General features: G+C 43.4%; 1 protein-coding gene across 1 annotated transcript in view; it reads left to right on the forward strand.

The window, feature by feature from the left end:
* Positions 1-3,361: 3,361 nt before the first annotated feature.
* The window catches only part of DMBT1 (deleted in malignant brain tumors 1), a 47,054-nt gene continuing 22,689 nt past the window's right edge, over positions 3,362-27,726 (forward strand). The window contains exons 1-16 of the mRNA XM_042018514.1: positions 3,362-4,266; positions 5,773-5,823; positions 7,560-7,598; positions 7,940-7,957; positions 8,184-8,486; positions 8,840-8,869; positions 9,251-9,295; positions 10,017-10,170; positions 10,879-11,093; positions 12,346-12,390; positions 12,797-12,947; positions 13,300-13,511; positions 13,762-13,934; positions 14,606-14,994; positions 15,533-15,804; positions 27,662-27,709. Coding sequence (XP_041874448.1) covers positions 4,203-4,266; positions 5,773-5,823; positions 7,560-7,598; positions 7,940-7,957; positions 8,184-8,486; positions 8,840-8,869; positions 9,251-9,295; positions 10,017-10,170; positions 10,879-11,093; positions 12,346-12,390; positions 12,797-12,947; positions 13,300-13,511; positions 13,762-13,934; positions 14,606-14,994; positions 15,533-15,804; positions 27,662-27,709 — 2,209 coding nt within the window. The 5' untranslated portion in view covers positions 3,362-4,202. The remainder of the gene's footprint in view (positions 4,267-5,772; positions 5,824-7,559; positions 7,599-7,939; positions 7,958-8,183; positions 8,487-8,839; positions 8,870-9,250; positions 9,296-10,016; positions 10,171-10,878; positions 11,094-12,345; positions 12,391-12,796; positions 12,948-13,299; positions 13,512-13,761; positions 13,935-14,605; positions 14,995-15,532; positions 15,805-27,661; positions 27,710-27,726) is intronic.

Raw genomic sequence — 27,726 nt, forward strand, 5'->3', positions numbered from 1 at the left:
TCAGGCTCTCAGGTTCTTCAAGCTTTAAAGAAAAGACTGGGTCAATTCCCAATGACTTTATTTGAAACATCTTGTTATGACAGGTCCAGAACAGAAATTTTTTACACTTTAGCATTTTGGTCAAATGAAATTCTTTGCTGAATTCAGCCTGAATTTGTGTTGAGCATTTTTTCTCCCCATTTTTCAACTTTACTCCTGGCTGGAGTATGGTCACTTCTCAGGAATGCCATAGATCCTAAGTATCATAAGAACAATAAAATTATTTCCTTATGCAGCTCTTGGCTCTCACAGAGATCTGTCCCCACCCTCTCACCTGGATGCTCTCACCCATAACGCACCAGGCACGAGTTGTTTGGACAAACATTCTCTGCCCTCCTGGGAGCTGCTGGTGTGGATCTGAATGTCATTCCTCTTGGAGATGAGTGAGTCAGCAATGGAGCAGAGAGGAGTGGGCTGGGAAAGCAACAGCAAGCCAAGAGAGAGAGGGTAGAAGAGGAACGAAGAGAGGAGAACCCCACAGCCATGCAGAGGGGACTCGGTGTCTGTGTGTTTGCCTGCAGCTGAGATTTCTCTGTTGGTACCTTGCAATCAAGATCTGTAATTGGTTCTGTTCCAGCTGTGCACGTGCTCTCAGACATCCATGGTGAGGACAGCCACAGCTGTATAAGAAGGAGAAGAGCAGGAGAACTGAAGGAAAGCTTGCAGAGGTGCAGAGGGAATCTCTAGAGGATCAGTGGAAGGGTTGTATGGCTGAGCAAAGCAGCCAGAGAGGACAGGGACAGAGCAGCACCAGCGAGCCTTCTACAGGAAAAGTCCATTTGACCCTGTTTTCTCTCCTTGCCTGATGCACCACTGTACTTAAGGAACACATTTGTGACTTAATGGCCACTGAGAAACGGGACCAAGTGCAGCAGAGGAATGGCAGGAGGCCTCTGTCAGGAGGGAACTGGTATTCCCACAGCCAGGCAGCAAGGTTGTCTCCAGGGTCAGATTAAATAATTTAATCTTCCCTGTCTCAAGCAAACATAGCTTAATCATAAATCTTGATTTCCTGAGGCAAGCAAACCATTCCTGCCTTACAATTTGCTTTGGTATCACCTGTGCAAACAAAACTTTGGACAGAAGTGAGCAGATAGGGAGAGGGGACAGGGAGCAGGGAAGCTGTGTGCCAAGGAGGCTATTTCAGCTTGGGGTGAGTGACTGGTGCCTGCTTTCTGGCCCTCGCCATACCCTGTCTTAGGGAAGAAGCATCACTGATGCTAAAATAGAAGTTATGGTATCAATTGAATTTGAAGGGGTTAGTGGGAGCTGACTGCTTATAACAATTTATAAAAAAGGGCGAACAACTTGCATCCTTTCTCTCATCCAAAGGACAAGCATTTCATTGCATAGTTGACTTTTAAAGCGAGTATGGATCCAAACTGAAATTAATGTTTCCATACATTCTCATCAAGTTCCAGCTCTGGTGAAATGAGCCAAGAGTCAAGAAAATCCCCCACTCCATCAGCCATCCTACCTGGTAGGAAGAAACGTATTTTTGTGCAAAAAACCATTCAGTACCAGAGCACTGTTTTGCTGCTGGCTCTTTGAATTTTTTTCTGCAATGTCAGGGTAGTGACCACTGCAAATGAAGCAAATGTAATTAAATGGAGGGGGTGGTTCAAGAGGTGCCAACTGGTGTCTTGACTACTGAGCCAGCAGCTCTGGTGCTTTGGTGTGTTCCAGCCAGCTCTGCAGCAGTCCCAGCTCAGGGCATGGCTGACCTGTATTTAACTATGAAATGTCATGCAGGAAATGAGGATTTGGGGGGAGAAAACATGAGGAACAACCCTGCAAACACCAAGGTTAGAGGAGACAGAGGAAGCAGAGCTGCTCCATGTGCCAGATCTGAATGTCCCCACAGACCACAGAGGGCCCCTGTGCTGGAGCAAGAGCACATTTCCTGAATGAGCTGTGGCCATGGAGAGCTGATGCTGGACTATCCTGGAGGATATTCCATTGGTTTATGCTGAAGGACTGCAGCCCATGGGAAGGACCCACAACGGAGCATGAGAAAAGGATGAGGACAGAGCAGCAGTGACAAACTGCCATGGACTGACCACATTCCCCCTGTGCCACTCAGGGCAGGGGAAGGTATGGCAATGGAAGCCTGGCAGAAGAGGGAGTGGGAAGGTGTTGTGTAAGTTCTCTGTGTTTCTCACTATCCAAGTCTATTGTAATTGGCAATCAATTTATTTTTCTGTAAACGGAATCTGTTTTCCATGTGGCGATAAGGGATTTCCTTGTCCTTATCTCAGCCATGAACTTCTTCACCTTTTTTTCTCTTCCTGTCCTGTTGAGGAGGGGGAATGAGAGAGGGGCTGGGTGGGTGTCTTGCAGCCAGCCAAGTGCAGTCCACCTCACTTCATTTTTATCTGAGGAACTGAGATGTTGGGCTCCACGCAGAGAATGCCAGTCCTGGACTGGGATAGCCATGCAGTGGAGATGGCCACTGGGATCTGTGTAGACCAGTCACCCTGAGCTCAGGGTTGTCTCACATGTTCTCTTTCTGTGTTCAAATATTATCAATTGTTATTGAGTTTCGAGTGGGTATTGTCTGGTTTTATTTTTCTTTTATCTCTGCAGGCATGCAACAGTGGCCCCAAAGTGTTTACCAAGCCACATCCCTTACTTCCTCCAGTCCCTCCAAATGACCACTTCCTTCATCTGCCTTGCAAAACCCTGAGAATAAAAGCATCCCTGTGTTTAAAGAGTCAACGGACTCTTTGCATGTTTAACAAATGAATGCTTTCATTCCCCCTTCTCCCTCCCCATTCTCACGATGGAGTTTGTGCTTCCTTTCTCCTTTTGATCTTCTTCTGGCTCTCCTGTGCTGTGTGAGGTTGACTTTGGTCATTGGTTGTCCAGGACCATTGCATTGCATGGTTCATGAGGCACAAGAAACCTGTTCCTGAGCTACTGAGAAGTAGTATGTTTGCCAATCAGTAATAAATCCAAAACTGAGAGCAGGAACAATTAGCATTTCAAATTTCCATCTACTAGAAGTTTTTGCACGTTCTCTCTAGAAAAGAAAATGCAGAATTCTGAGTTACACAAATAGCTAAGACCCTGAGACATTTTGAAGATTGATTGAACTTTGAAGATAACCCTGCTTTGAATTGAGGCTTGGACCAGGGGCCCTTCCAGCCTAAATATTTCTGTGATTCTGAGGTTTTATATACTGTTCAAACATTGCCAAATTTGCTGTGCAAATGTGGGTTCTTTGATGAGAATTGGGATCCACTGAAACTTCATCATGACCTGAGATAATTTCTCTCCATAAAAATCCATTGTAAGTTCCATTGGATGCCATTATTTATCTATTAGCTGAAATATGTCGTAAATCCCAGGGGGACAACTGTGTCAAGAGATCTGTAAAGTTTTTAAGAGCCCCAAAAATAGAGAATTTGGGATGAATTTTCCCTCATTTTCTATACTTGCCCCTACATCCAAACTTAGAACCCTTGTTCTCCGGGAAGGTTTTGTGCAGTTTAAAAATGATCAGTGTATGACCACAGAAGCTTGGCTTGAGTTTGTGTCAAAAGCCAAAAGATTACTTTTGATGAACTTGCAGAGCTTAAACATCCTGAATCTTGCTGCCCTGGTGGGGAGGGAGCACACCAAGGGATGAACAGGGGGAGAACAGAAAAAGATGAATGTACTCACTTTTACTGCACGTTTTTGTGACGTATATTAGGACAGAAGACAAAGGGTTTCCATAAGCCCTTGGTTTGTTTCCCACTGTAGTCCTACCCTTCCACACGTCCAGTCACATTTTGCAAAAGAAAGGCACATTTTGCACCAGTCTAAAAAGCTACTTTGGCTCAGATACAGCTCAAGCCCAAGAAAGGGACAAATTACTTAAGTGACAGCAACAGAACTCCACAGCCAAAGAGGGATGAGATGGAAAAATGGGAGCTACTGCAACCACTTTTGATCTCTGCTTTCCCTGGATCAAAGCCAGGTGTTGTCTTCTTGTAGAACGAGGAAGCTGTAAATGTTGGTTAGCAAAACAAACACGTGGCCATGGAAATCAGAGAAGTGAGAGCAGTGGGGAGCGTGGTATTGAGCTACAGAAAAGACAGATTGGGCTGCTGAGCTGCACCCTTTGGCATGTCAGCCTATAAATTCTGGTGTTCTCCTGCATCAGGAGCTCCAAGGAGATGGCTGCCACCAGGATCTTGTCTTGGGTGGTGATGATAAGTCTTCACATCCAGGTGGATGCAGGTAAAGAGTCTCATTTCTGATCACCTTTGTAGATGTATTTCACCTTGGGCTAATGTTGAGATTTAATGGATAAAAGAGGATTTACCAGCATGGCTCAGCTCTTTTGAAAACCATAAGCAGGTCAAACCTATGAGCTGAGCAAATCAATGTTATCAAAACTGCTTAATGAATTTAATTTTTTCCCATCATTTTTCGTAAAGAGCCTAGTAAAGGAAATTAAAATTATTATACTGCAAAGCCAATGATAACATTTTCCAATCCTTTATATCGGGGTAATGGATTTAAAGACTAATAAGTGTTTTCTGGACTAATTATATGTTTATTTTAAAGAGGGTGAGGTGTACTTGAACCATGGGGTTTATATCTGATTAGGTACATTTATACATCTAACACTTTTGTGTTTAACAACAGAGTGCCCTAGATAAAACAACTATGGCACATATCCCTGTTCCTATTATTATTATAATTATTAGACTATAATAGAAATTGCTCTAATTTTTTATTATTCTAATTTTCTGTGGCCTAATTGCCTAGTGTAATTTGATTTGGTTGCAGAGTCCGTGATCTGCCTAGTCACTTTCATCCCTTACAAATACAGTCCAAATTCCATCCAATACAAATATTGGTGGGTCTGAGGGGAGGGGGGATGCTTCAAACAGGGTGAAATAGGCTTTTTATGTTCAAAAAGCACCTTCCCCCTTCTCCAGGTGAGGCTTCCCTGACTGAGCAGGGTGTCAGCCTGGTGCTGGGAGAGGCAAGACCTTTCTTTTTAAGCAGATGCTGTTGCATCCCCTATGCAAGGATGGAAAAAGACCAAAGGTGTTGCCACAGCTGCTGTCTTTCCACCCCTTTCTCTTTCAGGTGTAAAGTTCTGGAGTGGACTTGACTTGAGCTAATGAACCAAAAGCAAAACTCTGCTTTCCCTTTCCATGCTCCCACAAACCCCCTCACACACAGCAGAAAGGAATAACATTCAGGGCTGTTCCAGCTCAGGTTTTTAATGCCCTCATCACCTGCTCTCTCCATAAATATTTGAGGTGCAATTAGTGATACTGGAAACTAAGCTGGGATGTTGATGTTCAGCTGGAAAATACTGAGTTACTGTTTACCCCTTTCATTACCATCCAGCTAATTTAGATTTAGAGCCTTGCATGTGTGAGGAGCAGCGTGGTGGGATATGTTGGAAAGTTCCCTAATACCTGAATAAATGACACACATCCCTGTTAGGATCCCTTCAAATCTGTGAAGTTTGAGAGCCAGTGTTACAGGTCTTATCAAACATGTTATTAGTGAGGGTGTATTCCCACCTCTCAGGCTGTCTACAGAGCAGGATTTCTATCCCCAACAGCAGCTGGAGTTAATCCACCCTTGTAAATGAGCTGACATCCCTTGGCCAGTTCCACCAGGGGATTCTGTGCATGCAAACTTCCCATCCTCATTACTTAATTCATGTAATATTCCTTCAACTTTTTTTTTTGTCATTGTTTTTGTTTGTGTTGACACTGGCTGCAGCTTGGGTAACAGCAGATTCTACAACAAGAATTCCTCTAACAACAGGTAATTTTAAAGTTATATAAAAATGTACATCATTCATAGAGTTGGCTTTGCTAAATATTCTCTCCAGGCTGATGCTTGCATTTGAAAACTCTTCTAGTCCAGTGGTAGCCAACCTACCAGTATGGTCAGTGTCCTTCAGACTGGGCTCCCGAATGCTGAATGCGCCCATATAGAATTCATATGGCAGCAATGCATCCACTTGAAACACAACATATAATTGAATATTTGTTACTCCTCTCACAGAAAGAATGAGAGTCATCACTGCAATGAGGAGCTTAATTAAATCTCTGCTTGGGTTAAAACCTTGGGATAATAAAGCCATGGTAAAAGTGGAGGCTGTATAAATGCAGCAGTTTCTGAGTATCTCTGAAAGCGCAGAGCAAAGTTATCCACAGTTTGAACAGACAAATTTTGGCTGAATACAGGTTTGTAGATTGCTTTCCAGTGACCTACACAGGGACAGAGCAGGACTCTCATGAAATGCCGTTATTAATTCTGGTTATAGCTTTGGTGCTGTCTCCTGATCACAAAAACACCGGGAAAGAGATCACCTTTCTCCATGTGCCAGAGCCCTGTCCTGAGGGACACCTTTGATCTCTTAGTGCCACCTGGAGGCTTTCCATCAGCCCTAGCAGGGAAAACCCTTCTTTGAGCCAGTTACTGACACCAGCTGCGGTTAGCAGCATGGTAGTGATAGAAGCAGTGGTGTTGGAAGAGGAAGGGAAGGAGAGGTAGCTTAGATGAGGAGGGAATGTGAGCAGAACCTGGGACGGGGAGCTTTTGGAGACCACCTTTTTGCCTGCAGCTGTGCCTAATGAAAATAATGAGATGTGCAGCCTCCCTTGTCCCTGGCCTTGCTCTGATCACCTCCCAGATACTTTATATCATCTTCATTTCTGTCGAGGTTTTCATTGTTCTTGGTTTGGAGAAAGGGAGAAAGAGGCAGTTTTTTGCAGCCTATTCTCATATCAGCAGTCGAACCATCAACTCCTGATCAGGTCAGGTGAAACCAACAGATAGAATCAAACAATTGTTCCAGCTGGAAAAGACTTTTAAGATCATGGAGTTCAACCATTAACCCAGTAGTCCCACACGTTTACATGTCTACATGTGACACATTTATATGTCTTTTAAATCCCTTCAGGGATGGTGACTCCACCAGTGCCCTGGGCAGCCTATTCTTTCCAGGAAGGAATTTCCCCTTATCTCCAGTCGGACTTGAGGCTATGTCCTATCACTTGTTACTTGGGAGGAGGGTCACCCACCTGGCCACAACCTCCTTTCAGAGTAGCTGTAGGGAGCAATAAGGTCCCCCCCAGCCTTTTCTTGGGGCCCCACCAGCTCCCTTGACTGAATCCCATCCAGCCCCACAGATTTGTGAATATCTAAGTAGTGTAGCAGGTCACTGACTGCTTCCCATTGGGCTACTGAGGCTTCATTCTGCTCCCTGTCCCTGTCTTGCAGCTCAGGGGGCTTGGTAACCTGAGAAAATAGGTCTCACTTCAAGGGCACTTGGCACTCTCTGGGCCAGTTGCAGTTTTTAGTGGGTTCACAAAGAGTTTTGATGGTTAATGGAAGAAAAAACTGCTGACATTTACTAAAATACACAGAAAGGTGCTGGATCTGAAGTCTGTCGGCTACAAGTTGCTGGAGACTGAAACAGGGTTTGAGGAAGTTTCATGTTAAATTTGCTTTGTTGACCTTCACATATGCTATCAGATTTTTTTCTTCTCTAGAAACAACAAGTCCCCCAGCAACGACTTACCCCACAACTTGTAAGTAGAATAGATCAGATTATTACATTATATAATATGGTTTTGTTGTAGTATTTATTCTTGGGAACAAATTAGTATAATTTAAAAGCTCATGTTTTCCTTAGGGTGGGGCCAGGGATGTACATGAGAAGTAAATTATCTGGGAGGCAGGAATTTGGGGATGGCTCTGCCCTCCAGCAACCAGTCTCCTTGCTAGAAAGAAAAAGATCTTCTGTCACCTGTGCCCTCCACTGGGAGCTTGACTCACTGGGGAAAGGGTAGAGAGCACTGACAGCTCCCAAAGAATTTATCCTAATTCTCTTGCTCTCTCTGTTTTTTTTCCTGCTTCTTCTTCTCCACAGTTCCAATCATAGCTGATGGTGAGTCTGTCTGCCAGGGTTCTAGTCATGGCTTGGGCACGGGGACGGGATGTGCCTGCCCCTGCTACCCCAACCTCTCCATCCCATGGTGTGGGAGCCTGAGAAGGGGCTGCCAGCCCTAGGCTGTGCTGCAGGTGGATGCAGCCATGCCTAGAGAGGATGTGGGATGTCATTGCCTGGACCCAGAGCACTGCTGGCCTGACCAAGGGGTTTGTGTCTCTCAAAGAGCTGCAGCTGAGGCTGAGCGGTGGGCCCAACTGGTGTGCAGGCAATGTGGAGATCTACTACTTCGGAGCGTGGGAGAAGGTGTGTGGGTACCTGTGGGACATGCAGGATGCCGAGGTGGTGTGCAGGCAGCTGGGCTGTGGCTCCCCCCTCGCAGCCACGAACTCCTTCACCTCGAGCAGCTCGTACCTGTACGCGATCACCGAGGTGAACTGTGCAGGCTACGAGAACTACTTGTGGCAGTGCCCCTACCACTACCAGTACCAGGTCTGTCACCACGGCGATGCTTCTGTCATATGCTCAGGTGGGTGTCTGTGTTTTGCTGGCATTTTCCTGAAGAAAACCCATCCGGGGTTGGTGCGAGGTGGGCTGTGTCCAGCCCTTGCTCCGTGCTCGGCAGGGCAGCAGCAGGTCATGGGTCCATGTCCCTGATGCAGGGGGTGGCATTTCAGAGGGAGCATCAATCTCATGTTTGCCTGGGAAATCTGGGGTTTGGACAACACTCCTGCGCAGAGCAGGGTGTGAGGAGAGGGATGGTTTTTAGTCAGGCTGTCCTCCCTGTGGGTCCCTCCATAACTTTCCATGAAATTAAAGTACGTGCTCCAAGGGGAGCCAAGCAGTCCAACTGCCTCACACCCTCTGGTTTTCTCCTTCCAGACTCAGGAATAACAGTGACTCCAACAGCAGGTAACCAGAGATTTCTGTTTATATACAATTTTCCATGGGGTTTTCTGCCTCTGGGGTGCTCTACGTAGGCTGCACTTACAGATCCTGGGTAATGTCCCTAACTTTCAGGTTTGCTTGGGATCCTTTGGGACTGAGCAGCCGACGTCTTCTGTGGGAGAGGTTTGGCACTGGTCTTCATGGTGCTGCAGTGGGAATGCCCTTGAGCAAGTGCTGGGGCACTTGGCACTGCAGCCATCTCAGTCCTGCCACATTACAGTGCTGACTGTGGGCTTTGGGTTTCATTGGGGTCCAGTGGGGTTCCCATTGGAGAGGGGGGACTCCCAGCAGGATGATCCTCTTAGGCAAAACACCGCTTGCTCACTTGCTGCTCTCTCTCTGCAGCATCAGCTGTCTCCAGTTTTACGTTCCCCACATCATGGACTGCAGGTGTGTCCAGAGGGCCTATGGGGTTGGACTAGCTTCTGCCCTCAGTTACGCATCATAGAATTACAGGATGATGAGTTTGGAAGGGATATCTGGAGTACATCTGGTCCTACCCCCTGGCTAAAAGCAGGATCAGCTAGAGCTGGCTTTCCAAGACCATATCCAGAGGGCTCTTGGCTATTTGCCACCTCTCTGGGCAACCTGTGTCTGTGCTTATCACCCTTGCAGCGAAAAAGTGTCTCCTGATGTTCAGAGGGAACCTCCTGTGTTTCAGTTTGTGCCCATGGTCTCTTGTGCCCTTACTGAGCACCACTGGAAAGAGCCTGGCTTTTGGAGAGGGTTGACCCCCAGCAGGTTGTTTCCCTTAGGAAAAATGCTGGGAATCAACCCTGCTGATTTCACCCTGCAGCACCAGGTACCTCCAGCTCAACTTCCCCTGTCACTGACCACACTTAGGTCCAGAAGAGTTACAGAGTTTGGTTATCTCCTTCCCCCAGTGTCCCACTGGACAGCCAAGCCCATGGATTCGGGTTACTGTACGAGCTGAGCACGACCCATGCCCTGGGCTGGGGGAATGCAGGGGTGATGTTTTGGGGTGCCTCGGGGGGAGGGTCTCTGTGGGGCTGTGGCAGAGCCTCCTTGGTGGGGCCATGCCCTTTCTGACAGATCCTGGCGATGGGATAAGAGCTCTCTGCCCGCGCCTGGGCTCTCCTCTTTTCCTCAGGGACCCCCTCCTGTGGGGGCTTACTTCAGGAATTGTCCGGCTCCATCCAGAGCCCAGGATACCCCAACTCCTACCCCAACAACGCCTACTGCGTGTGGCGCATCCAGCTGTGGGACCCGGCTCGCAGAATCCAGCTCCAGTTTACAGATGTGCAGTGAGTCTGGCTGGGTGCTGGCTGTGGGCTTGGGGGTGGCTTCATCCCCTGTTGAAAGAGTGTGCTCCACTCGTCGGATTAATTAATTACAAGAGATGGTACTCTGAGACTAATTGGATTTATTGCTTAAAATAACAAAACTCATCAGTCTCAAAGCGAAAGATTAACCACACCTCCGAATAATGGCGACGAGTCACAAGATTTAGAGTTACGTGGTAATTTATAACTTTCTAATCCAATAGGTACTTAAAATGACACTTTGTTTTGGATTCATGACCTATCACCTGTGCTGCTTTTCACTGCAGTGCAGTTGTGTCTTAACCAACAGCTTGTCACGTCACTTCCACACAGAGACTTCTATTATAACATCTAAATTCTTAACTTAAACTATATAAAGTCACATTATGATATTTAAAACCCTTCACCGAAAACACCCGTTTACCTATAACTATAGGAACACAGGCTTGTGATCCTCTTGCTTAAGGTTTCTAAATCTCTGTCAATTAAGCCAGATCTAGTCTTTTCCAGGGCTGTAAATCAAACCCAGCATTGGTTGCAGGATTTTTTACTCTTCTGTTTCCCACAGGCCCCATTGTGGGGCCTTGGCAGCCTCTGCCCAAGCACTGGGGCGAGGTGGGAATGGGGCCAGGTTGCTGGGCCTGCAGCTTGTGCAGCCTGTGGTGCAGGCTGATCTTCCTCTCCCTGCAGGCTGGAAAGCAGCACCTGCTCCTACGATGCCATCGAGGTGTACGACGGAGGGTCCCCCCAGAGCCAGCGCCTCGGGCTTGTTTGCAGCAATGACCACCGTGTCTTCAACTCATCCGGGCCCCGGCTCACTGTCCTGTTTCGCAGTGATGGCAGCGTTACCAGGAGGGGCTTCCATGCCTACTACTCATCATTCCTTGCCTTCAAGAGCACCATGGGTAAGACCAGAGCTGTCCTTTACTCTTTGCCAGGGCAGAAGCTCAAACTCAATCACAAAGAGCTTCTGGTGGCTCCCAACACCCTATGGACAGCCAGACCCTCTGACCCCAATGAGAGGCATCCTGGCTCAAGGGCATTCTTCAGGATAGTGATGCCTTCTCCTGGTCTTAAAATCAAGAAGGGGAAAAGGGATTTTACCTTGGTATTTATTTTAAGGATCCTTAGGTGCACACGTCCAGGTCATATGCATTGAAATGCACCCCGCTGAATATATCCCAAAAGATCTGGTATAACATTGTAGGTTTTACTAATTAGCATATCTATCAAAGATTCCCCAATGAGAGGCTCAAGTGATCCCCCCTCCCCAAGGAACCTTCCCCTGGATGGTTCTATCTTAGTTTACAGAATGTGTTCTGGAGAGGACCTTGGGGTCTGGGGCACACTGATCCCTAGCTACGAAGCTTCTAAAATGTTTTGTCTCTCAGCTTGACAAACAAGTCCAAGAATGTAGGGAAAAAGCACTGGGAATACAGAAGTTGTAAAAAGGTATAACAGGGGTATAAAAGAAAAGGCAAAAAATCTTAATGGCATCAATAGGATGGCCATGAAGATGCTGCCAGACAGTTTCTTTGCCTGATGGACAGGAATGGGGCTCTCCCCACATCCCCCCATCCTCCCACTGAGCTATCATCAATTTTCCTGGCTTATGCTGTAGGCAGAGGAGTTGCTCAGCCCTGGAACACTCATTGCTGCAGAGGTCAAAGGCTACTTCTTGTTTTCCCAAAATAAAGAGAGCTGATGCTCTCAGCCAGAGTGCAGTGAGCTCCTTTTGGTAGCTGAGGAACTGAGGAGGAGCGAGGCTGGCTGCTGCTCTCTGTCTGCAGTGCCAGGGTCTCTCTGGATGGCAGCAGGACCATCCACTTGACCGTCCCCTCCTCCCAGTCTGGTGTCACCAGCAAACATGCTGAGGGTCCACCCTGTCCCAGCCTGCTGACAGTGAATAAAGGTGATCAAGGCCCTGCTGATGGCAGCTCTTGCACATGCAGAACACAAGCTGCACCCTGGGCTGGTGGGTGAAGGGGGAAGGCTGGGAGGTGCAGCCGCACAGGGACCTGCCGTGTGTCCAGGTAGGGACTGTGGGTCTTGTGTTTCAGTGTCCCTCCAGGAGCCCGTCTGGGGAGGGGTGACTCCCAGAGGGCAGCTTCTTTTAGGCAAAATGCTGAGTGTTCACCTGCTGCTCTCTCCCTACAGCTCCCAGTACTTACAACTGGAGGACCACCCTGTCATCAGCCTCAGGTAGGTTTGGAGTAAGTTCTTCAAGGTTATGAATTGGATATTTATCAGCATTCTTATTTTGAAACAAAACTATTTGATTTTTTTTCCTCCTCCCTCTGGTCATTAGCAATTAGAGGTTCCTCTTTCAAGGAACAACTGATCTCCAGAATTCCAGCCTCAAAAACTGTGCAGTTCTGTGGCAAATATTTGTGTCCTGCTAGTGCAGGCACTGCACATCAGCATCATAAAATCTATTCAGTGTGCTTAGCATCTTCTAATCTGCATCCAGATGTATATGAACCTAACAGAGAGACCTCTGAAGCTGATAGAAGTCACTACATTTAGACATAAACTTCACACAGACATACTCCAAGAGCAACCCTAAAGGTGCATACATATGTTTTTCTTCTTGAATTTTTCTCTGCAGAAGATTATTCTTGTGGTGGCTTGCTTTCCTCTTCTTCTGGTACCTTACAGAGTCCATTTTATCCCGGAAATTATCCAAACAATGCCAACTGTGTGTGGGAAATACAAGTAAAGAACAACTTCCGTGTCATACTTGTATTTGCAGATATTCAGTAAGTAAGAATTTATTACTTGGGAAGATGAATGTGTGGGACTGACAACCTGGACTTATTAAGCAAAAGTCTACTTGATCTCAAGGATCTTTTACAAAGTTTTTAGTATGTCTGGAGAGTAAAAATATGTTCACTTTTGCTTATTTAGTCAAAAACGTGGCTGGCATCTACTGAGACAGAAATTGGAGGCTGTAGTTTCTGTTCCAAAGATTTGACAGTCATATCAATCAAACGTATTCTTCTGCTATAAAGAGTTAATCTGAGCAACAAACCGAACCAAACCAACAAGCAAACAAAAACCAAAGAACATAAAAATGAAGCATTTAAATAAATAGTTATGTTTGTTTCCCAGGATGGAAGGTGGCAGATGCCTCTCTGACTACGTGGAAATCTATGATGGGCCCCTCCACACCTCTCCTCTCCTTGGGAAGATTTGCTCTGGTTATTACCACACGTACACATCATCCTCAAACCTGCTGAGCGTCCGCTTTCACAGTAACTCTCGATACACATACAGAGGCTTTCAGGCCAACTATCATTCCACTCCAGCAGATGGCAACACCAGTAAGTTCATCTTTAAAGCAGAAACATGCTTTTCAGCTATTTTCCCATTCAGTGGTTGTTAATCTTGTTAACGTTGTTTTAAATTCGATCTGTAGCGTTTTCATGGAGATTCGAGTCCCTGGTTTGGATTCTGATCTCCTTCTGCCACATCAGCTGCTTCTGCAAAAGACATTGTTTGTTCAATCCATTACTTACAACCTCTTTTGGTCACTTCACTGAGTTGTAACATACTTTCTTTGCCATCCACTAGCACTGCAGTGTTTGCCAGACTACATGCACGTAGTTGTGAGCAGATCCTTCCTTCAGTCCCACGGTTACTCTGCTTGGAATCTCACCCTGAACGACCCCTTTTGCACACCCAACATTACATCAGAGTATGTGACATTCCACGTTCCATACACTGGCTGTGGCACTGTCAGAGAGGTAGGACTGAATGTTTCAACAAAATAGGCAAATTATGGGAGGATATAAAAATTCAAACAGAAGAAGTTGCTTTGAAAAGCAGCACAAATTGAAACCTACCTGGGATTTTCAGGGACTAGAAGTGTCCTGGGGATTACGGGTTGTCTCCCTCTCTCCTGAAGGACAAGCTTTATTAGCACTTGCATTTCCTGCCCCTGCTGCCAGAGCATTCTCTTACAGCCTGTTATCAACTTCCAAAGGAGCAAGCTGTGGAAGGATATAAATACTTGTCATTTTCAAGGTCCAAGGCTGAGTGTGATGGTTTAAAAGGTCTCAAAACTTTCACTAAATATGACTAATAATGTCGTAGCCAGATTTCAGCTTCAATAATATGCTGGACCTGAACCTTCACGTACTTAACGTTGTACAGGTTGCATTTAATTCAGTTATGTCTGCATTTATTGTGAGTAGTTTTCTAGGCCAAAATTGTGGGCACTGAATATTACATGAAGATCACAGATTCTTATCCTGAGAATAGAAGTTACTAGATTCAGACTTTTCCATGTCAGATTTTCTGGGAAATAATGTTTTTACAGTGCACATTGCCATAAGGATACAGCAAAGTTTAGAATGTATAATAGAGTACCTGACTATACGAATTAATTTTGCATTTTATTTTGTGTGCCAAACAGGGAAACAACAACACAATCAGCTATTCCAACGTTATTAGAGGGTCCTCTTCTAGTACATTAATCACAAGAAATAGAAATCTTCGCTTGCATATCAACTGCAAGATGCTCCAGAACACTTGGGCACAAACGATGTATGTCGTGGGCGACAACTTTGAAGTCAATGAAACTCAGTATGGAAGATATGATGCAAGCCTCACATTTTATGACTCCTCAGACTTCTCACGGCCAGTGTATGACTCACCCTATTATGTCAACATCAACCAGGATTTGTTCCTGGAAGCTTCCCTGCACAGCCCTGATCCTTCACTGGAGTTATTTCTGCACACTTGTGTGGCATCTCCCAGTCGCCACAATCCTACAACAGGAGTCCACACTATAATCAAGGATGGGTGAGTTCTCATGCATTACAATTACAGATACAACTGCCTTTGAACTCCTGTATCTCTCATTAAATATTTTTTTTAATTTAATGGAATAGTGTGAGTACAGCACACATTAATGACAGCTTCTAACTGATTAATTAAGGGCATTCAGAGTTTACTGGGAAAAAAGGGATAGATTGACCCAAAATATAACACACACACCACAGCTTAAAATAACAAGTAGACTAAATGGCTACGGCCAGTTCACCATGGATGATGATGATGATTATTATTATTATACTACAGATAACAGTGACATACCTCAGGTAAGGTTAATTTACCTTCAGAAAATCATATAAGTACCAGGTATCAGACACACAACAAGCTGAGGAAAGGTAATGTGGTTCAATTCTGCCAAAGAAAGGCATTTTGGTTTTCCCACTTGCAGCTTTCCGAACCGTTTTCAGTATGTTTAAAAATCTCTTCTCATATCGTGTGTTTTATTGTGTGTAAATGGCTGACTGCAGTGTGTACTCATGAGAGGGGTTTCTGTGTTTCTTTTTAGGTGTGTGAAAGATCCTACCTATGCTACATTTTACTCACCCCGCAGACACACCCTCCGGTTTAAATTCAATGCCTTCCAGTCCATTCGGAACAATCCAGTGGTTTACCTGCAGTGTCAGCTGGTGGTGTGCAGGGCCTTTGACCATTCTTCCAGGTGCTACCAAGGCTGTGTTAAAAGGTCCAAGAGAGAGGCAAGCTCTGACCAAGAAAGTGTGATTGCTGTTGCTGGCCCAATACAGCTTTGGGAACCTGGTTCTGAGATTAAGAATGAACGTGAATCTGAATAAAACTGTCTCCTTTGACAGATAGCATCTTTAAATGCCCATTGGATTCTGGAAGAAACTATGCTGCTAGATTGCCAGAAGCTCTAGAATAAATATTAGGAATGTGCTTACTGACTCATGCCTGTTAATCCCACTTCACTTCAGTCATCATTCCCATATAACAAAAATGCTTCTTTAGCAGTTCTATGGGGAGTCAAATTTGTGATCTTTAAGCTTTTTTTCATTGTTTGCTTTCTTAATGGTAAAACTGAAATGTTTAAATTGCAGTTTAAGTTCTATAAACAAGTTCTATTAATATACACCTGAGTCTGGATATTATCAGAGTGCAATAAATTGGTTAATCTTTAAATCTGGTCTAGAATGCTATTTTCCCCCCACTTATTTTTGTTTTGGACATAATACAATGAGGGATAAATCATGACCAGGTCTTTTTATCTTTCCCAGAACTGAATTATTTTGTCATCCAGGAAAACATTAATTCAGCTGCTGTTCCATCTGATGTTTCTCATGCATCATTTAATTTTTTGCTGTCAGCCCCTGGCAATTCACAGAATCATAGAATATCCTTAGTTGGAAGGCACCCACAGGGATCATGTAGTCCAGCTCCTGTCCTTGCACAGACACCCCAACAACACCACCCTGTGCATCCTTGGAGCTCTGGCAGCCTCGGGGCTGTGCCCATTCCCTGGGGAGCCTGTTCAGTGCCCCAGCACCCTCTGGTTGGATACCTTTTCCTGATATCCAACCTAACTCTCCCTGACACGATTTCAGGCAGTGCCCTTGCATCCTGTCACTAGTCACCAAAGAGAAGAGATCGGTGCTGCCCCTCACTTCTCCTCATCAGGAAGCTGCAGACTACAATGAGGTCTCCCCTCAGTCCCTGTTTTCAATCTGGTTGGGTTTCTCTTGAAGCATGAAATGAAAGTAATTCCATACCAGATTATGCAAACCTTGGTAAACACCTGGTCACATCAGCTGAGTAATTTGGTGGATTGAGCAATTTCCTTTTGCATTAAGTAATTTCATTGATGATTCAAGATTAAAATCCAAGCCTGACAGGCTTTCTGTTGTGGCTCACTTAATGAAAAGAGGTAGGCTTGACATAACAATTCAACACTGAAGGAAGCCAAAAGACCGGGGAGTTTAATAGCCCTCAAATTGGCTGCCACCCTGCAATATTAGACTCTTATCTTATCATGGTACATGAACCATAAACTGCTTCTTCTCAAGATCTTGAGTCTGCCAGTGAAAAATGCAGCCAGATCTGCTGTGAGATCAGCACAGCGTAACACCTTATGTGTGTAACACCCTATGTCTGTCACCCTGAGTGCCGTCACGTGGCATGTACAGGACAACCGGGGAATCAGCACTGCTGAGGCACCTCAGATTCTGGGTTCAGTTTTGGGCCCCTCACTGCAAAATGCCACTGAGGTGCTGGAGCATGTCCAGAGAAGGGCAAAAGAGCTGGGGAATGGTCTGGACCACATGCTTCATGAGGAGTGGAAGCTAGAAACATGTTCAAAACTTCCCAAGCGAAAAAGCCTTAGAACAGACTTCAGTGCTTATGGTGTGTCACTGTGAGGAAGTAATTGCACACAGCTGGAGGGAATTTTTCAGTGGAAGGCTCCTGAAGGTGAAGAGGGCTAGGAGATAACATGGATTGAGGCTTCAACTGGATGAAAGTTTAATGATTCACAAGTGTTTAATATTTGTGACTTAAGTCTGTGGAGTAGCTCATGGCTTCTGATGAATTTCTGTGATCATTCAACTATAACCTACATAACTGCAGCAAAACCCCATGTGTCTCTATAATTTCCCCCTCTATTTAATACTAGAATGAATAGAAAACATATCAATGTCCCCAGAGAGGTATTTACACTGTCATATTTGCATTAAGGTCTGAAGTTCCTCACCATTCCTTGGCTATATATAATGAGTCTTCTCCAGTTCTATATCAAATCTTAAGTTTAGAGCCAATGGTGCAGTCACTATAGTGCTCTTAGTAAATGCAAATTATGATTATTAATAACTGACATCTACTCTCACATTTTCTTTTTTAACCATGCTTCCCTTAAGTACTCCACCAAATCTCCTATGAAAAGGCTTGTGCTAGCATTTATTTCTCTTTCAAGGCTGCTGATCACTTCAGTAAAAGCCCATGTCATTATTTCTCTTAGCTCAAGCTCTTGGTTCAAAATTACACCAATCTGCCTACACTGTGAGGTGGCAGCTACAAAGAGAACAGCAGAATAAGTCAATGGCCATTGTCTTTTTCTTTTTGAAGGGATGACTCACCCGTCCTTATGACAAGACAGAGTAGATTCATTGTTGTATTCACATGGACCAGGGAACACCAAAGCCAGAGCTGCAGCACAGTGAAATCCTCAAGAAAAGCATGTAGGTCAGGGATGAGGACAGGATACAGCAGGGGACGAGATGTATGAGATTCTTACAGCACATAACTTGCAAACACAATGCAGAATCTTTTGAGAGCACTTCGAACATTACTATGGACCTGATCTGTCCTGGGAACATATTTGTTGAGCTTGATGTCAGTCTAATAAATCTGAATATCAGTGAAAGCCACAAAAATATATTTTATATCCCCTCATTTTAAGATGTCTTCACCACCTTTCCCCCCTTTTATTCTTTCTGTTATATTTAGATAAGTAGACCAATACAAAATTCACCTCTAACAAGAGATGTTTGCTGAAGTGCCTGGGTTAGTTAGGCAAGCCTTGTCAATCCTCTCCAGCAGGCTGCAAGCACTTGGGCAGCCAGTTACTGCAGCCAGCTCCTGCCCATGAATTATGGTACAGCCAACTTCTAGGCTCTGTTCCTTACATGAATTCTTGGTTATTTATATAAGAGCAAGCACAGCGTGGAGCCCACTAGGCAGACCTTATCACTGTATCACTGTCTTTGAATTCTAAAGAACAAAACCTGCTGCTGGGCAAGCCACGGCCATGCTCCAGTTGTGCCAGGCTCTGCAGGAGGGTGTGGCACAGTCTGGCTTGGCCTTTGGGAGTTTTCTGGTGTGGAGGCTGAGGTATGTTTGCCCTCAATATGCACCGTCATTGTGAAATTTAGAAACGGAGAGCTTCATTCGAGCTGTATTTCAGCAAATATCTTCAGGATGGATTTCGAGAAGTGTGTCTGAGGCCTGATCATGCAGAGGAGAAGGTAAACACTTAACTGCCCCAGTCATTTACAAAGAATCTGGGAGACTAGTTGTAGTAGAAAAGTTATGCACTTAACTTATTTGAACATTTGCTAATTCAAATATTTAATTTTAATGGTTTCTCTTGGCTCACAGTTAAATGTCAATGCATAGTTTCCATCATGCAATATTTAATGCAGCAATATATGTGTAAAACTGGTTCCATTTACTGTGGCAAAATTAACTAACTTCTCTTCCCTGTCCACAAATTGCTATAGAAAGCCTAACAATGTGGGGGGTAAGGTGAGGTATATATGTAATTGTCTTTGCCCACTCATTCAGTAAATATTGCTGCCTCAGATGATCAGATGTAGAGCACCATAAAAAGCACACTGGCAGAAATTATATGCCCAGTTGGGTGGGGAAAAAATAAAATGTGAAAGGAAATGGCACATACTACACTTTGTATTCTATCTTGCTACAGGTGTGATTCAGAGAAAATAAAACATGCAGCTCAGAAAACTAGATTGTGCTGCACTGAGTGCTGGACTGCAGATAGGAAGAAATTTGTTCATTGGTAATTTTTTCTTTGGTGCAGACTTTAATTATTAAAACTGCACATTCCTAAGATAAACTGCTTGACACTTTTAGATCTTTGATTAGTGCAAGGAAGAATGGCATAAGTATTAAGAAGTTTAAAGACTTATGATAGATACAAACAAAAATCTAGTTCTACTTTAAATGACAAACCAAGGCACACATTTTTTATACAAAAGGTATAAATTACTGGGGCCTTCGTCAGAGAAAATATAAAACCAGTAATCCTGACTTTTTCATTATGGCTCTTTGGGTTTTTTCTGGTTTTTAACTTCGAAAGAATAAATTCCTAGAAGAGATAAAGCATGGAGCAGCACAATGTAGACATCTACTGTCCAGGGAATTTCTGGGAAGACTTTGCATAAGCTGGGCTGAGTGGGGAAATTATTAAAACCACTCTTGGCTGGAAATGTAGACTTATGTGTTTGGGAATCACGACCTTTAGTGCAGTTGGCTTCTTTAGGATGAAAAACATCACGTAAATTTAATGTGGTTTTTTTCTGCCTTAGAACCACAGGTGTTTCTCTGCACATAAATAGACCTGAAACAAAAGTACTGTGACCACAGCCATATCACAAAAAGGAATTCTTACTGTATTAGCTTTTGAATGTCCTTAAACACCGTACATACAGAAATTTACTACCAATATTTTTTAATCCACTAACATTCCAAGTAAATATAGTTTATTATTTTTTAAAGTAGTTAAAGTCAGCTTTTTCTTTGCACTTCTTTGTTTAACCAGAAGGAAAATTGCTTTAATTTTTTTTTATTTTTTTTTTTTTTTTTTTTTTAAATTTTGATGATTTCTGGGAGGTATATAGGATGAACAAAAATCTTTGACAAAGATATAATATTGTGGCCAAAGAATTAGTTTCAAATATATTTTCAAAGCTCATGGGTCATTAAAAGTCTTCAGAAATAAGTAATTCTTGTCAAGTTGTGAGAACAAAGGAAGAAATATGGAGGCTGGCTAAAGGCAGACATAGAAACACATTCTTGAAAAGAGCCAGAATGGATAATATCATTTAGATAAAATGGTGTGTAGAAAGGTCAGTTTCAGCTTTCTGGAGGACTTTGATGTTTATCAGTTTGTATCAGCTTTAAAGTATCATAAAACCTGGGCAGGACATTATAAACGGATTGGTGTTGAAAAGTAATCACTGTGAAACTGCTAAATGACTGATTTCTTTCCTGTTTCTTGCTTTTAAATAACCTTTCATGCAGATAGAAATGCATATTATGTCCCTCTATACTTCCCTTGGGTTTATACGAACATCATGAAACACCAAAAGCAGCACAACACCTCTGATGGATTCTCTCTTGAGCACCAGTGGCTTTTCACTCATTTAGGTATTTTTGCACTTGAAGACCTGACTTTCCTTTTGCCATTCCCTTTGGCAACTGGCGGTATAATTTCCTTCCTGCTGGTCCTTCTGGCTTAAAGGCAAGGTCAGGGCAAGAAGGTGAGCAGATGGTAACACTGAAGAGAGTTGGAAGTCTAGGAACCAAGCTGCTTTCTGCATTCACACCTCTTTCAGTAGCCATTTGCCCCAGACTTCTTCTCTCAGTAAAACTCAGAAAGGAAACAGGCATATAATGAACACTAACGCTAAAAACACTTCTAAGAACTAAGGGTGATTTGAACAGAGGAGCAAAAATGGGGCTGGAGGTCAAAAGCCAGATTTGAGGATCAACTATAAAGCAGTAGGAAAGAAAAAAAGTACAGGGTCGCTTAAGGCAGGAGCAGGCATGGCCCAGTAAGAAGCATCCACTAAGGTTATTCTCACACTTTTCTCCCAGAAACCCTTCAAATACAGGCAGTTCTGACTGTTGGGGACCTTCATTCATTATGTCACCAAAATGCATGTGTTATGTCACAAGGGAAGTGCAGGTCTGTTCATACAAGTGGTTTTGAGGACATGAGACCCGGGACATCACCCAAATGTCAGACACAGACACAGGTGGTGTACAGATTGATTTCACCTGCTTATGGCTTTTCATAAGATGCCTGATATTTATTTTTGCCACTTTCTTAGACTGAAAACTGAACATTTTTCCTTTTGTGGGGATGAAGCAAAGGAGACTAAGAGTAAAAGTCTGAGTGCTGGGTGCTCCCCTGGTGAGGTATTGACCATCTGGTACAACACAAAATGAATAGGGACAGATATAGGAATTGAAGTCCTGCAGGGCATTCCTGGGCAGATACAAAGAGATTGATTTTGTTCAAGTTCCCTCCTGCAAGAAGCATATGACAGAAAACCAGTCCACAGATCTATAACACAGAGAGTTATTGTAAGTAAATCTTCTTATTCCTTTGTGAAAGTGAAAGAAAATGATTGATCAATGAACATAGCAAAACTTTCCACAGTGTTTAACAGCTCTAAATGCCACTAAAAATGACAACTGTGATTGAAAATTCAACAGTTTGAAACTTCATTTTTTATTGAAATTGCATAGAAAACATTTGGGTTTTAATCCATCTATAACAGTACAATTTATTGAACACTTGGTCCAGCAAGTAGCTGACTGTAGAGGGATTCCTTGTGGAACAGGGGCATATGATACCCCTGGAAAAATTGGACAACCCAGGGTTGCTGAGGAAAAACCCCTGAACTGGCCCCTGGCTGCAGGCAAGCCTGGAAAGCACCTGGCTGCAGGCAGCTCTGAAAGTCCTTGGCAAAGTTATACACTGGTCATCTCCCCCACTGATTAGAGGCCATCTAGAAGGACTGGGAGTGAATCTTTGCAAAGTAGATATAAGCTTGTGTAGTTAAACAGTAAACGGAGAACGATGTTCAAATCGTATCAGTGCATGGGTCGTGACTCTGGCCAGCTCTCCAGCACTTGGTCCCTAAAGCTGTCCTCTGAAAAAACATGTTATGAGTTAATTGAGGCTGATATTCTTAGACAAATATCTTCAGGTTTCCTGTGCCTCAAATATTTTGATTATAGTAAGACAAATTTGATCCCACATATTTTATCTCACTGATAGGTGGTCAAGAGCAAAGGTAACAGTTTCATTTATTCCTGATGTAAGAACAGCAATGGATTGCTGATCTGCTGCCAGGAATTCAGTCTCATAACTCAGCTTTTTTGCAGACTTTTATGGCACTTTATTTTGCATAAAACTTCCTGCTGCTCTGATCTCAGTGTGTGCAATAGATAAGACAGAAAATGTGAGGCCCATTTTGTAGAGGACGTTGGAATTTCAGCCTCTACAAATCAAAGGTGCCTGTTATCAAGGCATAGATCCTCACGTAAGTTAAAGAACACTTACTGGAAGTGCCAGAAATGCACCAGTAAGCTGAAACTGGTGAGGCCCAGAAAGAAGCCTGAGGGTCAATTTGTGTTCATGAACCATGCTAGCAGATTTAATTATTGTGGATAAATTTTAACCACTGTGTATTTAGTCCTCCTCTATTCTTGAATCTTCTTGATACCATCCATAAATTTTCTGTTCACAGTGTCTCAAACCAGCTATGGCTGGATGATCTAGAGATCCTCAAGTCCATCCCTTTGCTCAAAGCAGGGTCAGAGAAAACAAGTTGTTCAGGACTGTACCCAGTTGGTCTGAATATCTTGAAGAATTGAGGAATCTATAAAACAGTTTGGCAACCTATTCCACTGCTTGTCCACTCTCACAGTGAAATTCTCTTTTCTTGTTGAGTTTATTGTACTTCAGTTCATGCTTATTACTTCTCATCCTGCCACCAGGCACCACTGAGAGGAGTCTGGCTCATTTCTCAAGAATCTTGAGGCAGTTGTGACTCCATGCCCCCCTCCCAATGACAGTGTGTGATCACTCCACTGAGCACATGGTATTGTTTTTGCTCTTGTCAGGCAGTCAGGAGCAGTAGAGCTGTGAATAGCAATGTTCAGGCTTCCATTTCTTTATTAACATCTGAGTACAATCAGTTGTATTTACCATTGTCCTCCAGTTTGTTTGCTTTTCTCAGTAAAGGCTTTAAAGGCTTCTGATTCTGTTTCTAGTCTCTGGCCTTTTGTCTTTCTTTCCTCTATTAGAGCATGTGAACCTTTGCAGGAGGGGCACTCTTCATTCCCCTTGTCTCTAGACCCAAGCTGTGCTTTTCTGCAGAAGGAAGGTTGGAATCCACCAGCAGGAATATTGAGTTATGTCCAACTATTGCAGTTTGGTTGTAGTTGGTGTCGTAGCCAAAATGAACAGAGAGATACAGCCTGGATGGAGTGTAATGAAAAGAATATTAGACCAAGAACTGGCCTGTTTCTAGCTGACCTCTGTATCTCCTATCAGGTGAGCAGAAGCGGTAGAAATGCAATATAATGACCCCAGCAGACCGGACTGTGGGCTCTTGTGCCCCCAGGTCATCTACAACTCCTTTAAGATTTCACACAGACCAACCAAGGAAACCAGATCAACAGGACTCTTGATTTCAATTCATCCTTCTTTTCTTTTTTATAAACTGTGTGCTTCAAGGGGTTGATGGGAGTCTTGCTGGCAGATGCATGTGAGGACCATAGCTGTAGTTTGAGGGAAGGCACTGGTAAAGCAGAGCAAGCTCAACAGAGGCCTGCATTGAGGTCCACTTAGGGTGTGTTACAAATACTTGGCATGAATTTACTTTTGATTCCTGTCTTATTCCCATTTATGATGTGTTGTTTGTGTACAAGCAGCTGGGGAACAAGCCTACGATTTCAAATGGAGAAGTAAAATATAAACATTTCTGAGACCAGGACTCTGCTGAAGAATGTATCAGAAAACCTGCTATGAATTTGCCACCTCATCCTGCAATGCATTGAGGTCTGCATAATCAAGCAATTACCTATAAGCAATAAATAAATAAAATTGGGATGGTTGAGGCAAAGAAACTCTCTGGTTCCAAAGGTAACTCTGGGCCTGCGCATGCAGTTAAGATAATTTATAATATAGGCATATCCTGGTTTCAGCTGGTGTAGAGTTACTTTTCTTCCCTAGTAGTGCAAATTACTAGGAAATGGAGACTTTATCACTCCTACGTAATTCTTCTGTAAAGGTCAGATAATCATAAAAAAATATAGCATAATAAATCAGACAGGGGATGGACCAGGCTGACCTTGGGAGCCCCAATCTTCTACCAGTGCAGAGTATAAATTCTAATGCTCGGTTTTTCTGGCATCTCTTGACAAGATGGGTGTCACCAGGGACTTGCTGTGGTTATTCCTCTTAAATGCAGCACTCCTGGATGCCATCTCACCTAATCTACACAAAAAAAATTCTTCCCGAGAAGGTAGGAAAAAGGGTGTCTTACTTTGCTATGCTGGGTCTGTCCATGGCACTCACAGGCCAGTTTCATCAAGCCTTTGCAAAAATTAGAAGACAGATTGAAATTTGATAATATCAGGTTGTCTTATTAAAAATATGAACCAATTGATATCACAATTAAGTTGGGTTTTTTTTTTTTGTTGAAGTAAATTTAGTGTGATGAAATTCTTATTGTCTTGTAGCAAAGTTTAAACCAAATTTAAAAAAGAATTCTGACATGAAAGACTGAGAGACTTTGTTCCTGTAAGTCTGTGAGTTTCAGTATGGAATTATGAGGGATTATAGTTTCCTTGGCTGTAATGCATATTTGCTTTATAATGCTTCAAATTCCACCTTGCAAATATACACGGAACCACCCAATACTTATTTAGCTTTATGTAATTTAATGGGAGTGCTATAGAAAGCCGCAGTTGCTATGCTGTAGGGTGTCAGAAGTCCCAGGTATGTGCATTTTGCTAACTTGGGACTTTCAGGCATGCGGAATAAAAACCTGGAGACTGTAACTATCCAGTCTGTGTGCATGCAAACACAAAACAGTGTTGGGTTTCCTCAATAACCAATAGTTAGTATTGCTGAGGACTTTCTAAACACTATCAGTATTAAAAAAAAAAAAAAAAAGAAAAAACAAAAACCCAACAAATGAACAAAAAAGGTATGACTCTCACTCCTCTTTCACAGAAGATATCTGAAGTCTTATGCTCCTGGTAGGAATTTCTTCTGACTCAGACACCTCTTTGCTCACTGTTTTTTTGCAGTTATAAATAAGAAAACAACACCCATTATATCCCTGGGAATATTGGTGATAGAGTGTGTGTTGCTAATTTTGCCCACTGCTTTCAAAAAGACAGTTCAAAATGCTTGAATTAAAAAAAGCTGAAAACAGAAATGAAAGATAATCCAAGGAAATCAGAATAAGAGCCATTTAAAACAATGAAATCATAGAACAAAGAAACCAAAAGGGTCTGAAATCTGTCTCACTCTAGGAAGTCACTTTGTGTATGTCTGGGAATTACCACGTACTTTGTGTGTGCTACACAGATAAAAAAGGCTCGAGAAAGACATATCTCTTTTGAAATGCTGTATCAGATCATGGACCTTGACTAAGCATGTCATTGATTTATTTTTGCATGAAAATCATGAATACATTTATGCAAGTTTTCTTTGTTCTTGTTTTAGGGTTTTTTACTACTCATTTAATTTTCCAGATAAGCCTGTGTATATAAACAACTGAAAGTGGGCTGGGTATTTCAAATGAGAAGCACAGATTTAAGGGAGTTCCACAAATATTCTGTATTACTCACTCCCAGTCACATCTTCCTGTAAACTTTGAGTATTTCACTTTATTAGGTTGATGGTACAACTGTAATGCTTGGTTTATTCATCTCCCAACGTTTTCTGTCCATTCCTGGCAAATACACATTAAGAATTGTCACTAAAAAACTCAAATATCAGTCAAAAATCCAAACTATTCTTTTTAAACTGACCAAACATTAATCCAAACATGCATGTATGAAAAACAGGTTGGCTAAATGGCAGATTTGCCCTCAGTTGTCTCTGTTAACATCTTTATTTTAATTGAAAAGATAATTTTGTGAGGCTACCATGCCCTTGTGGAATATGGTGTTACTAATTATCTCTTATTTTGCAGAGACCAGAGCTTTGCCCTGCATCCCAAAACATGCAGCTCCCTAGGGAAAACATAGCTCATCTGAATTTGTTGATCACATGTATTGTGAATAGAGTCACTGAAAGCAGCCATGTACTACAAGAATCCTAAAGTAATAAATTCATGGAATCACAGAATCATAGAACGATTTGGGTTACAAGGCAACTTTAATAATCTTCTGCCTTAAAGAAGCAGAGACAGTTTAAAACAGAAGATGCTCAGAGCCATGTCTGCCCTTGAAAGTTGCCAGTGAAGGGAACTCCATAACATCTCAGGCAACATCAAAAGATTAGGACTCATTTGACTGAATAAAAGTGTTTTGAAGATGTGCCAAAAAATTCTTGCTTTTCTCGCTCCTTCCACAGAAGAACACCCTTGAGATTGAGACATTGCTCTCCATCTCCCATGTGACAGGGTGACACCAACATCCCCAGCGCTGGGAGAAACCTGGTCATGCTCCTTCACCCAACAGGGCCTCACAAGCTTCTTTCTCTTCCTTCTCTACAGATGCCACCAGCACTGATACACTCAGGTTAAGGTCATCTGCTCCTCCAGGTGGGTGTGAATCTGTCCAAAATTTCTGGCCAGTGCTTTTGAGGAGCCAGTAATTTCTGCAGAGTTTGGGATTTGTTTTCTCCATGGGACAGCAGAGCACAGGAAAAGCACATCAAAATGAAGCCAAGACTCACAGTCCTGGTGGTCTGAAACTTGTAGAGCGATGTCAAGTCCCCAGCCAGGGAAGGTGCCTGCTTGTGGTCTTTGTTGGCTGGAATTTGGTGTGTTTTGCAATGACTCCAAGGTTATATCTTTGGCTGATCCCACCACGCAAGACCATCCTGCTGAGACCCCCAGGCTCTTCATTTCCAATGCGACAGGGTGGAACAAGCATCCCCAGGACTGGGAGAAACATGGCCATCCTCCTTCTTAAGCCAGGGCCTCAGTTGCTTATTTCGCTTCCTCCCCTGCAGATGCCACAATCAAACTAAGACTAATTTTCTCTGCTGGTCCAAGTGCATCTCAATGTATCCTGGGATTTCTGACCGCTGCTTTTGAAGAAAAAATTGGTGCCTCACACTTTGGGGTTTAGTCTTCTCGAAAGGAAAGCAGAGCCTCACCTGCCTCTTTCCTTTCCTCTCCTACAGCTACTATAAATGCAACAGCACCCAGCACCACCAGCTCTGCTCCTTCAGGTGGGTCTGAATGTCTC

Source organism: Corvus kubaryi, unplaced genomic scaffold (genome assembly GCF_017639235.1).
Source record: "Corvus kubaryi isolate FWS band 111438036 unplaced genomic scaffold, C.kubaryi_AGA036_p1.0 138, whole genome shotgun sequence".
In the NCBI taxonomy this organism is placed as follows: domain Eukaryota; kingdom Metazoa; phylum Chordata; class Aves; order Passeriformes; family Corvidae; genus Corvus; species Corvus kubaryi.